The sequence below is a fragment of the Mirounga angustirostris genome, unplaced genomic scaffold (assembly GCF_029215605.1).
Source record: "Mirounga angustirostris isolate CCGP_5_RB_7025 unplaced genomic scaffold, mMirAng1.0.hap1 SCAF_3, whole genome shotgun sequence".
NCBI classification, from domain to species: Eukaryota; Metazoa; Chordata; class Mammalia; order Carnivora; family Phocidae; genus Mirounga; species Mirounga angustirostris.
Window position 1 is genome coordinate 122,943,101 of NW_026991711.1, and position 12,727 is coordinate 122,955,827.

A 12,727-nucleotide genomic window follows, 5' to 3' on the forward strand; every position below is an offset into this window, starting at 1 on the left:
ATGATCCTGGAGTCCCGGGATCAAGTCCCGCATCGGGCTCCCTGATCGGCAGGGAGTCTGCTTCTCCCTCTGACCCTATCCCCTCTCATGTGTTCTCTCTCATTCTCTCTCTCTCAAATAAATAAATAAAATATTTTTTAAAAAAATTAAAAGAAAATAAACTATCCTGGAATTTCCATTTCTGCCAAGTTACACTTTAGATGTCCACAGAAGCCCTTCTTGGTACAGCACACACAAAAATGCTGAATAAAATATAAGTGAAAAACTTTTTTTTTTACTATTACATGATGAAGCTGGTGGGAAAAGAAATGAATTGCTCAGAGCCACAAATAAAGTGAAAATCCAGAGAGGTGCTTGAGCACTGGGGCTGCTGTTGACCCTGGAGGCATCTACCAGCTGCTAGTGGTTACACACTTAGTTTACCAGACTGCAGCACAAGATCAGGAGATAAAATATGGTTCCTAAGACAAGGAAAGGCCAGATCAGGGGCACCTGGGTGGCTCAGTCGTTAAGCGTCTGCCTTCGGCTCAGGTCATGATCCCAGGGTCCTGGGATCAAGCCCCGCATCGGGCTCCCTGCTCTGTGGGAAGCCTGCTTCTCCCTCTCCCACTCCCCCTGCTTGTGTTCCCTCTCTCGCTGTGTCTCTCTCTGTCAAATAAATAAAATCTAAAAAAAAAAGAAAGAAAGAAAGGCCAGATCAGAGACCCTCAAATAAATCAGGCAACTATGAATGGAATTACATTGAAAATAAAACAGGAAGTGTTCTGTAGAGAGAGACAGGGTGTATAATCGTCTATTTGTCTGTCTAAACCTTGACTTTGATATAGCAAAAAAATATTTATCTTCAAGACTTTCTCACCCCCAGTGTGTACCACAGGCAGGCTTAGAGCCTGAATTCATATTATACGTTGGCCAAAATAAACCTAATCAAAACACTGAATGGGTTTCAGTTGGTAGCATCCCCAGATACCTAGCAGAAGCTAATGTAAATCTTCCCTGGAGGAACATATTTTAAATACAGGCCCCAAAATTGTCCTCCAGCTATCGTTCCCAAAAACATGAGTTCACATTCTAAAGTGGGGTTTCTTAAACTGTGAACAACCTATTAATGGGGTCTGACCAGCATTCCTACCTAAGGAAAATTCATAGGGTACCTCACATATTTTAAGGGTAAGAATATTTCGTAAAATTCTTATTTCAGTTGTGTGTGCATGCAGGTTGAGGGAAATTGTATAAAATGTACTTCTTTCTGTGTGTCTCAGTGGAAACCTGTATAAAAGCCACTAGTCTAAGGTTTAGGAATTAGAGCCAAACACCTAAAAGGATTTTTAGGAGGGAAAGAGCCAAAGAGGGAAAGGCCTACAGTTCTCCAGTTGCTGAGTTACAACTGTCCAAGCAAAGAGAGAAAGGGAGAGAAAAAGTCCCGAGCTGTATTCAAGGTAGGAATTTTGTCATAAAGAGACAAAGCAAGAGCCCAATCATTACAAACAGGACTTAACGGACAAAAGAGGGTCAGCTAAAAGACCCCAAGCCTTGGTTACTCCACCTCCATCAAGTCACTACCCAGAAATGGCCCCACAGTCTGGAGTGATGGGTGAAAGAGCCAAAGAGGCAAGGGTCCACTTGGCTTTCAGAGGAACCAAAAAGGGCAGTCCAGATTTTCTCCAATCTCTTCTAGGTGACCTCCCTCCCTTTTCTTCTCTTTCTTGCCCACCAATGTAATGCAGAGCATTAACACTGTAGAAATGTCACACTGTTTACTCTGCAGAGTGCTTTTATATATTTCATATATATGTAACCACAATTGAAACTAATAAATCTCCACTAGGCAGAGCAGGGGATGGATAGCAATCACACTCGCTGATGACACAAAAACAGTGGAGTTCTTGGCACCGACTGCGTCTGGGCTCAGCCTGGAAGTTCCTTCCCAAACAGCTGCTGTTCCAAATACAGCTAATAACCATTTAGTGCTGCCCCACGGACAGAACAACCCGACACAAGAGGACTACACATACAATCCTGTTCAATTTCATGTCCGTTGACCATACAATGTCACTAAAAGACAAAAATTCTTAGTTTAAGTAAAGAAATTTTAATTCAATAAATGTTACATAGCATTTTTTTGTAGACATGATTATTGACTAGACAACACATATCTTCCCTGTTCCATCATATCAATAGACTGAAGAAGAAAAAGTATGCTATAATCTCAATACATTCATGAAAATACTTGAAAAATTTAATATTCATATAGGATAAAAAACCTTCTCCCAACTAGGAATAAAAGCAAATCTCATTAATTGATAATAGGAATCTACAAAAACCTATAGCTAAAATCATACTTAGTGGTAAAAGAGGGCGTGCATTCACTCCTAGGACCAGGAAAAAGGCAAGGATCTTCACTCTTACCACTCCTATTCATCATCATATTAGCTCTTCCAGCCAGTGCAAAAAAACAAGAAAAAGAAATAAAATGCATACAGATCAGAAAAGAAGATGTAAAATTGCCTAGATTCACAGATAAGATGATTGTGTATGTAGGGAACGACAAAGAATTTTTAAAAGAGCTACTAGAACTAATATAATTCATTTTGGCAAGCTTGTGGGAAATAAGGTCAATATACAAAATTAATTTTATTTTCATATACTGACAATTAATGTTGACCTATTAAAAATACCATTCACAATAGCATCCCAAAACAGGTAATATTTAGAGATACATTCCAGGAAATACATATGAAACCCGTTCTCTGACAACTATGAAACTTTGCTAAGAGTAACTGAAGAAAAATAAATATATGGGAAAATGTGCTATATTCCTGGTTAATATTGTTAAAATGACCATTTTCTTCAAATAATTTATATATTCAACTCAATCTAATAAAAATCTCAGCATATGTTTTTGCAAAAACTGTCAAACTAATTCTAAAATTTAAATGGAAATGCAAAGGCTTCAGAATAACCAAAGCAATTTTAAAAAAGAACAAAGTTGGAGAGGTCACACGACCTGATTTCAATACTTGCTATAAAGCTACAATAATAAAGAAAGTTGGATAGTGACATAAATATAGACATACAAAACACTTGAGCAGAATAACGAGGCCAGAAATATACCCACATATATTTTTGGCCACTTTATGTTCAATCAAAGTGGCAAGGTAATTGAAAGGATAGATTTTTCAACAAATGATGTTGGAACAACTTCAGATCCATATACAAAATAAAATTTCACCTAAACCTCACATAGTAACAAAAATTAAGTTTAAATTGAATATAGGCCTAAATGTAAATGCTGAAATGTTAAAATTTCTGGAAGAAAATGTAAAAGAGAATATTTATGGCCTCTAGATAGATAAAGACTTCCTCTTTTAAGACATGAAACATATAAACAATAAAAATATATACTTCATCAAATTTTAATCTACTCTGCAAAAGACACATTCAAGAAAACAAAACGGCAATCCCCAGAATGGGAGAAAATTGTCAGAATACACATATCTGATAAGGGACTTGTATTCAGAATATATAAAGAAGTTTTAAATTCAATTTTTTTAACATGAAAAGATATGACACTTTTATAAAGGGAGATACACAACTGTTCAATATGCACCTAAAAATAACTGAACATCATTGATCATCAGGGAAATGCAAATAAAAACCACAATGAAATACCACTACACAATCACTTGAGTGGCTACAATTAAAAAAAAAAAAACTGATTATACCAGGTGACTATAAAAATAGGGACCAACTGGAACTATCATACACTTCTGTTGGGGATGTAAAACAGTACAGTTTGGAAACTACTTGGGAGATTATATTTGTAAAATAAATAGATACTTATTATATGACCCTATAATTCCACTGTTAGGTATTTTCTCACACACACAAAAATATATATATATATATATATATATATATATCCAAAAACTTGTACATAGACGTTCATAGCACCTTTGTTAACAGCCGCCACATGGAAATGACCTGAGTACTCATCAGTGGGTGAATGGGTAAAACAGCAACAGCTGAATATATCCATATAATGGGATATCACTCGGCAGTAAGAAAGGAACAAGCTACTAATACACCCGCAACATGAATAAACCTCAAAAACACGCTAAGTGGAAGAAGTCAAAGGCAAAATAATATCTTCCATAAGGCCCCCATTTTGTGAAACTCTGGGAAAAGTAAATCTAGTCTACAGTGATAGAAAATAGATCAGTCCATCCCTGGTCAAAGTGGGGATTGATTGTGAATATCCTGAGGCGATGGAAAAGTGGTGGTGTGTGCGTGTCAAAATTTACTAAACCATATGCTCAAATGTGTGCATTTTATTATATCTAAATTATACCTCAATAAAATTGATTTTTTAAAAAAATACTGGTTCCTACGGGGACTTGAGGGTAGAACATAAGCTTCTCAGTAGTTAGAGTGTATAGTTAGGCTGGAAAGGACACACATTCTAGCTGCACTAAGTATCTTTAATTTGCCCAACTGCATATGAACCATTTTGTCCTCTAAGACCTTTCGTTGCTGTCAAAGTACTCTCTTGTGTCCATACTGACTGGCAGCATGTGGTCTTGTGGGTAATTCATTACTGGGAAGCCCCCTCAAAGATGCCACAGCCACAGGCTAATGCAGACCTAGCTCCCCCTCCTTAATTTCTGGATCTTGGTCATGGGAAGACCAGCATCAGATATAGGGAGCCTTCATTTCAGGGTGTCTTGCGCCCACAGATAACCATGGGAGAAAATATAAGGGAAGAAAAGTATCCAGAATAAATACCAGATCACCACCAAACCAAGGAAGCCTATGGAATCTGAGACAGGGAGAATAAGTGTGGTCTAAAAATCAAGACTGCAAGTAACCTTGGGGGATGAAATATGCCAGGTATGACTTCTGAGGTTGCAATCAGTAGTGTAATGTTTTAGAACAGTGTTTCCCAAAGATTGCGACAAGTCCCAGTGGCGGCACATGAAATGACTCTAAGCGTTCTTGAGATGATTTGGAGTGGTCAGCAAACAAGATTTAAATAACATTGAATTACACGATAATTTTTTCTCTAGTTCTCTTAGTTTTTCTGATTATCAAAAAGCCTTATTTTGTGCTAGTATGTCTCGAACATCACATTCTTCTCTCTTTTAAACAAAAAGAAAATACAAAATACTTAACTGGAATGCAGTAGCTATGTTTGTTTAAGTACATAGTTGTCTTCTACTTATGGTAAGTAAACTGGTTTTTCATTTGTGGTAGTGATGCCAAGTTTCTGCATAAAATAATTGTTCTTCAGTAGAAAAGGGGGACAGTGAATTTGTGAGAAAAAATAGTAGGTTAAAAATACTATAGTAGAATATTCATATGGTGATAGAGGAACACCTGAGATTAGATAATGGTACCTTAAAATGTTACTTTGTAAGGAAGACTATGTATCCATGTGTAGATACTAACATATCAATCAGCACTGAATTATTACTGAATTAATACACATTAAAGAAAATTCGCCACAGAATACTTTCATGTCATAAATTAGCTTGTGATTTTAATTACTTGCCCCTTAACAACCCCCAAAGTTTCAGACTCCAAATTACCGATAAAAAAACGAGATTAAGATTTTCAATGTCTTGTAAATTAACATAAAATGCCATGAAATTGGTGGGGGGGGGGCGGGAATTTATCTGCACAATAATGAAGCGTTACATTCCATTCTACCTCCATCTTTCTGCTCATGAGGGCTTGCACCTGAGTGCAGGCAGGCAAAGAAGACATGAAGAAGGTGCCCATGAAAAAAAGATTTTGTCTCCATAAAAGTTGGCCATCTACTACTTTTAGTTTTGCTCCTTATTCTTTTTTTCTTGGTATACGTTTTAATTTCTTTCCTTCACAAGAATCCATACAAATTGACATTTAATTTTAGGTCCATTAACCACTTCAAAAAATAAAATTCACATGGACAAATGTCTTCAAAATTATTATGCTGTTGTCAATGTTTTGACAGCCTTGTGCGATTAAAACAACAACAACAAAAAAAATCAACCTCATCTAGGCTCTAGAGTATGTCACCAGTCAAAAAAAGGAGAGAACTGTAAAACGGATTTTCTTATTTAAAGTAACAACCAACACCTTGATTTCTACCATGCTTATAATTTCCCACTAGTAAAACTAAATTTGGAATGAACAAAGAGGAATGCCTTACCTGTTGGAAGGTGCAGCGTTATGTTGTTGCAAAAGTCTGTGAAGCAGCATTCCGTTTTGGTAACGTTGTTGGAACTATGACAGAAGACTTGAGCATTCAGTTCTGGGAGAGACACACAGGACTTGATCACCTGTTCTTTTCCATTGGCCAACATCACTGAAGCCCAGCATGCTCCTTCAGTTTGGCAGGTAAAGTTTGAAGAGTCACACAAAAGACACACACATTTCAATCCTGGAACGTGTAAAGTAAAAAGTTTTAAGATATAGAAAATACCGTGCAAATTTATTTCATCATACTTGAATATAAGAATTCAATCTTAATGAAAATTGAGGAAGGGTTTAAATGAACAGCACTGGATAAACATAAGCTACTGCTCTTAGTACCCCTCAGTCATGCATTTTATTAAACCAGTGGCCCAACCTTCATTTACTATTGCTTGTATTTTTGTGTATTTATTCAGTTGCTACCATATTTTAAAACAATTTTCTCAGCCATGGTCTAAGTCCCTCCTTCTTTAAACTCAATTGGCCTTTTCCTAAATCAACAGCTCCCGTGAAACACTGGGATACGGTAACACAGCAATCAAGGGGCGCTGTCCAGCATCTCTTGTAAAGTGTGGTTAGAGATCTGTGTAACAAAACCACACAGTGTGCTCTGTTCATTTACCCTTTCTCCCTTCAACTTTTAAGTGAATGTGCTAAACACAAAACTAACCATAGAAATTTACAGCTCTAAAAAAAACCAAAAAACAAAAAACAAAACCAGTGTGACTCTTTACCTTTCTATTCGAAGATATGTTCGTATTATTGCTATTGTCTTAGAACCTTTAAGGCATTAATGAGCCATCACACTTGCCCCTCTTCACTAAGAAATACATCGTAGAATAAGAGTCATTTGGGGGGCGCCTGGGTGGCTCAGTTGGTTAAGCGACTGCCTTCAGCTCAGGTCATGATCCTGGAGTCCCGGAATCGAGTCCCGCATCAGGCTCCCTGCTCAGCAGAGAGTCCGCTTCTCCCTCTGACTCTCACCCCTCTCATGCTCTCTCTCTCTCAAATAAATAAATAAAACCTTTAAAAAAAGAGTCTTTTGAACACATACCATGACTTTCAGGCAATTTTCTTTAATGAATACATCTATTCCATGAAGCAAAACACATCAACAGTAAAATTTAATAAATCTACAGCAATAAAACTTTCAAAAATTAGACTTTGCTAATCTGTCCACTGCACAAATTTCCTCAACCTTCCCCACTTACTACACACACACACACACACACCCCCCACACACATGAATTCACATGTTCCAAGTGACACAGTATTCACCTGTTCTGATGTAAAATATCTGTCAGCATGAAGTTCAGTGGTTGTGACAATTTATTCAAATTTTATTTAATTACATTGTTTTTAAATAGCACAACACTAAATAGACTTTTGTAATATTATTCTAATGAGCTTTCTGTTAAATCATAATTGCTCCCCACAATTATCTGAATGTACCAAGTTTTATAATAATTTTTTCTGAGATCAGTCTTTAAACTGCTAATTAATGAAATTGGAGCTGATGTTATAACTGTACAATATTTGACACATAAATGACAATTTTTATACTCAACTTCAAATACCAACATAAGAGCAAATATGGATAATATTCCTTCATAACTAGGTGTGTAAGAAAGAACAAATTACATACCGATCAACAAAAACTACCTTTTCTTTAGTAACTTCTCTTGATTGGTAAAATACCCTCCCCTCTCTATAAACATGTTTATTACTATGGGCTAAAAGAAATACAGTCATAAAATTAAATACTCTTTTGTTAACAACATTGGACCAAGCAAAATAGCTCACTCCTCCATTTATTCCAAGGGTGATTAATATAAACAAATCTACAGTTGACCCTTGCTTGAACAACATGAGTTTGAACCACACCAGTCCACTTATAAATGGATTTCTTTTCAATAAATGCAATACAGTGCTCTAAATGTACTTTCTCTTCCTTAGGATTTTAATAACGTTTTATTTTCTGTAGTTTATTGTAAGATGCAGTATATAATACACGTAATATACAAAATGTGTTAATTGCTTATGTTATTGGTAAGGCTTCCAGTCAACCATAGGTTATTAGTACAGTTTTGGCAGAGTCAAACATTAAGTAGATTTTCAACTGTGTGAGGGGTTGGTGCCCCTAACACACATGTTCAACAGTCAAACTGTACTCATTTGTTGGTATTTATGTGCTACAGTAAAACCTTATCATCTACACTGATTAGGATTCAGTAGAGCTAGATATATAAAATCCAGGTGATTTGAAAAAGGTTTTAAGTCACCTTCCTTGCATAAAAGAGAGTTCATATAGTGAGAATCCATCCACTCAGGTGCCTTCTGACAGTGAAATCTTTCTGTAGTACATTTCAACTCCAATCTGACAAAGGCCTTCAAATCTGGTTATACTAGCGTTGAATCTTGGCCATTACTTGTCCCCTCTATGCTTCCATTTCCTTATATAAAAGATGAAAAGAAGAAGAATATACCTCCTCATACTGTTGTTGTGAAGAATAAATTAATCTACATAAAGCTCTTAGAACAATGTCTGGTACACAGGAAGTACTATGTAAACATTAGTAACTATGACTTTTTCTACTAGAGGAGGTAAAGCTGGTTGTCTTATGCTAACAATTGAAATACATTCATAATCCATAAAGGAATGGCTGAATGAACTAGGGTGTACAGACCATTTAAAAGGCGTAACAAAGAAATGCATCCCTTTCTACTTGTGGAATGAGTTGAATGCTCTCCTTCTTTTAATAGCCCAGGTTAGAACCTAGATAGTCTAACTGCAGAGTGGTGTCTGGCCATGGTCCAAATAAAGAACTTGGGAAAAGAAGGTCTCAGTCCTACCTCTGTCACTAACTTGCTCATTGAGTTTAGAGAAGACATTTAACCTTACAGGGCCTCGGTGCCTTCTTCTGCAAATGGGAAATGAATGGGGGTCACGGCAATGGATCCCCAAATCCTGAAACCTCATAGAGTGCCAAGATTTTATGACTCTATGATTTTATAATTCATGAAATTTACAATTACAAAATACGGAAAACTCTTTGACACTGAAGAAACAATCCACTGTGGTTATTCTTTACCCTCATATTTTAAGGGGCTAAAGTTGGGAAGAATAAGTCTGACCTACAGTCTCAAACCAGTTGTTACTAGACTCCTCATCAAAGTCTACGAATTTTCTATTTCCAAGAGAAGCCTAGGATGGAAATCAAGGCAACTAACTATGGAATAAGGGTCCACTGAAGGAAGACAAGCATAAAGCGCTCAACAATTAAACATATGTTAGTTTCATGTGTGTTTATCATTATGTAAAATTCCCAGTGCAAGTGTGGGGGTTAGCTGTCACCATCTCCACTTTATAGATAATGAAATAGTGCTCAAAAAGATCAAGTGAATGGGGGCGCCTGGGTGGCTCAGTTGGTTAAGCGACTGCCTTCGGCTCAGGTCATGATCCTGGAGTCCCGGGATCGAGTCCCGCATCGGGCTCCCTGCTCAGCGGGGAGTCTGCTCCTCCCTCTCCTGCTCCCCCCTCTTGTGCTCTCTCACTCTCTCTCTCTCTCTCAAATAAATAAATAATTAAAATCTTTAAAAAAAAAAAAGATCAAGTGAATGAATTAATGTAGCAGTTATTAGACTACACAAGCAATGTTGTTTCTACCCTACCAAAGCTGATATATTTTTTAAAATTTTTTTTAAAAGTCCATAAAACATTTTCCCACCTTTCTAGCAATTGAATAAAATATAATTCTAATACAGCAGAAAGAAGTTAATAATTGACAACTGAGATTTTGATATGTGTTATCCTAATTACCTTTTAAAACACAGTTGATATTTTTAAAAACCTACTTATTTTCTGGGAAGACAGGTGGTTAAATAAAAGTCAATTATCATGTGTTTGCATCTACATAAATAACCTTACTTTTCGGATTGTCTGAGTTTTGTATTAAGTGTGAACCTCTAAGAATCTAACCTGATATTTTTTCTTGGAAATACTACTAGCTCCTTATAAAAATGATTACATAGTAGCTCTTACCAAGGAATAATGTGGATACTCACTGCATGTTTAACAAGCTATAAAAATGTCCTCCAGTTTTAAGTAAAATGTACCTATCAGAAGATTAATTCAGACCGAGGTGACATAGTTAAGACACAGTAAATGCCACCTTACTTTAAATGATGCACAATGGAAAACACTGACAAAACTGAGAATTTGTTGATAATACCTTCAAACATCTGCTAAATGTTCTCATTTATTCCAGGTCAACTGGCAGTACTATAGCATTGATAGAGAACAAACAGCAAACCAAAAGGAACCTAAGATGTATAGCTAACATACAACATATTCAGTCTTGCATTTTTCATTTCCCACCAAACCACTATATGGTCACATTTGGTATATAATTAAATTATATTTATATCAACCACCCTCAACATAGAACCCTTGTGCTGCCAATTAAAACATAAGTTGCCCTTAGTGATTAGACTTATGCTTTCATATTTTGTTTTTTAAAAGACTGATGTTAATTGAGTCAATTATACTAGAATATTCCATGACAGGATAAATCTGGCGGTTAGCAGACAGTAGTCCAGCCTTATGTTTCTTTATTTTGTACTTTCCCATTATAATGTACTTGAGTCATATGGAAAGGGATAGCAAATGAAGTTGAAGAAGGAGGTAATTACCCAGAATAAGGAGGTCGATTAGAGTTTTCCCCACAAGAAAGATTGCCCTTTTCTTGTGTCTCCTCCCACCCCTTTAATTAGCCCCTTCCCCCCTTTTTGCCAATTAGTCTGTAAAAGCCAAGACATCTGTTACTCACAAGACATCTGTTACCCACATGAAACCAAAGGATGTGCACATTCCTAATCAACCAGAAAATAAATTTTCATCCATATCTACATGTGATGGCAAGCACACCGTGGTGTCCAGAAATGTAAAAACCATCACACTACAGAAAAATAACAAAATATATTGATTTGTATTAATGTGCTAACAAGAGTTAAAAAGCCAAATATTTACTTGGGATATATTAGTCATTTTGAATTAGATACTATTTTCAATTAAGTCAGTTGCCTACATTTTGGGTCTATATGCTAAAATATCTCTTGACCAGTGCCTTACCCAAATTTCTGACACATACACTCTCCTCTTCTCCAGGCATCAGTTGATTCAATTTCCCTAATTTTAGAGCAGGTTATAGAACACATTTTTTTTTAAATTCAGAAAACCATCTCAAATTTGACCTGCTGAATATAAAATTTTTTCATCATTTGCAGGCTTCTGAGTTAACAAAAGAACAATTCAAGCTCATCCATGTGCTGAATATGAAAAGAACACCAAGACAACTAGCACTAGTGTGTGTAAAAGAAAGCCAGACAGGGTCAAAGGAAATCAGGCAAAGACCTAGCTTCCCTTCTATTCCTTTTCAACATTTGATTTTCTTGCCATGGGGTCATTTCAGATCATTTCTCTTTCTTCATGGTAGGGAAAAATATGATAGAGAAAGAAAGCAGCATTAATAAAATATGGACAATATGAAGGTAAACTTCTTGGCCAAAGGAGTTTTCAATAGAGATGCAACTTTTAGAAATTCTATTTACCAGGCTGTATCCAAGGACATTCAGAAAGGAACCACTCTCATGGGATGATTCCATCCAGGAGAACTGTTTTCACTTCCAGCTGCAGGGCTCAAATTAGGAAGAGTCCAGCACATTTTAAATGATAGGACTAGCCATTTTGAATGCCCTCAGTCCACAGGCAACACTAGATGAAACCAGACGTTTCAGCCCACCTCCACCACGAACCACCCAACACTACAATATCTCCACATCTTAGATTCTTTGCCTGAAATATAAGGTCAGGAAGCAGATTTCTAAAGACCCCAGTTTTATAGTGTTTTCATGCTCTGAGCCCATGTCGCAATTCTCAATACAACTAACTACAGGGTTATCTTATGTATGATAAACAAAAAGAGAGAGCACCCCAAGAGGATAGGTTTATACCCCCAAATTCCCACACTGATATTTCAGTGGATGAACGGCTCCTACTACTTTATAATCCAACAAAATTTCTCCAGTTGATAATTGAAGATGATTGACTTTGTCATGTATCATATGAGAATCTAATGTTTTTTCCAATATCAGCACAATATTTTTAGGAAGAGAGGGGAAGTTCACCACCTCTCTGAATTGGACCAGACACCCAGAGTCTTGCCTAATCCCTCAATCACAGATATATACACCATCACAGAAATGGTACGCAAGACCAAAAGCTATTCAAGAGTACCACAGCATAGCAATCTGATTCTACAAAATAGAAGTGAAAACATTTCCCAATAATGTTTAAATGGCTGACAAAAAGAGTAAAGTTTAAAATTGGCCAGGATTATGTTATTTACTTATAGCCTCAAAATAGAGACTAGATACAGAAAGGACATGTCCTATGGCGTAATCCCAAAAAGCTGTTGGTGCAATTTAAAAA

At 36.4% G+C, this 12,727-nt stretch overlaps 1 protein-coding gene across 2 annotated transcripts in view; it reads right to left on the reverse strand.

Moving 5' to 3' along the window:
• The window catches only part of ACVR1C (activin A receptor type 1C), an 80,597-nt gene that overhangs the window by 40,942 nt on the left and 26,928 nt on the right, over positions 1–12,727 (reverse strand). For both annotated transcript variants that reach the window (XM_045868827.3, XM_045868826.3), the window contains exon 2: positions 6,194–6,424. In XM_045868827.3, the coding sequence (XP_045724783.1) occupies positions 6,194–6,424 (231 nt within the window). The remainder of the gene's footprint in view (positions 1–6,193; positions 6,425–12,727) is intronic.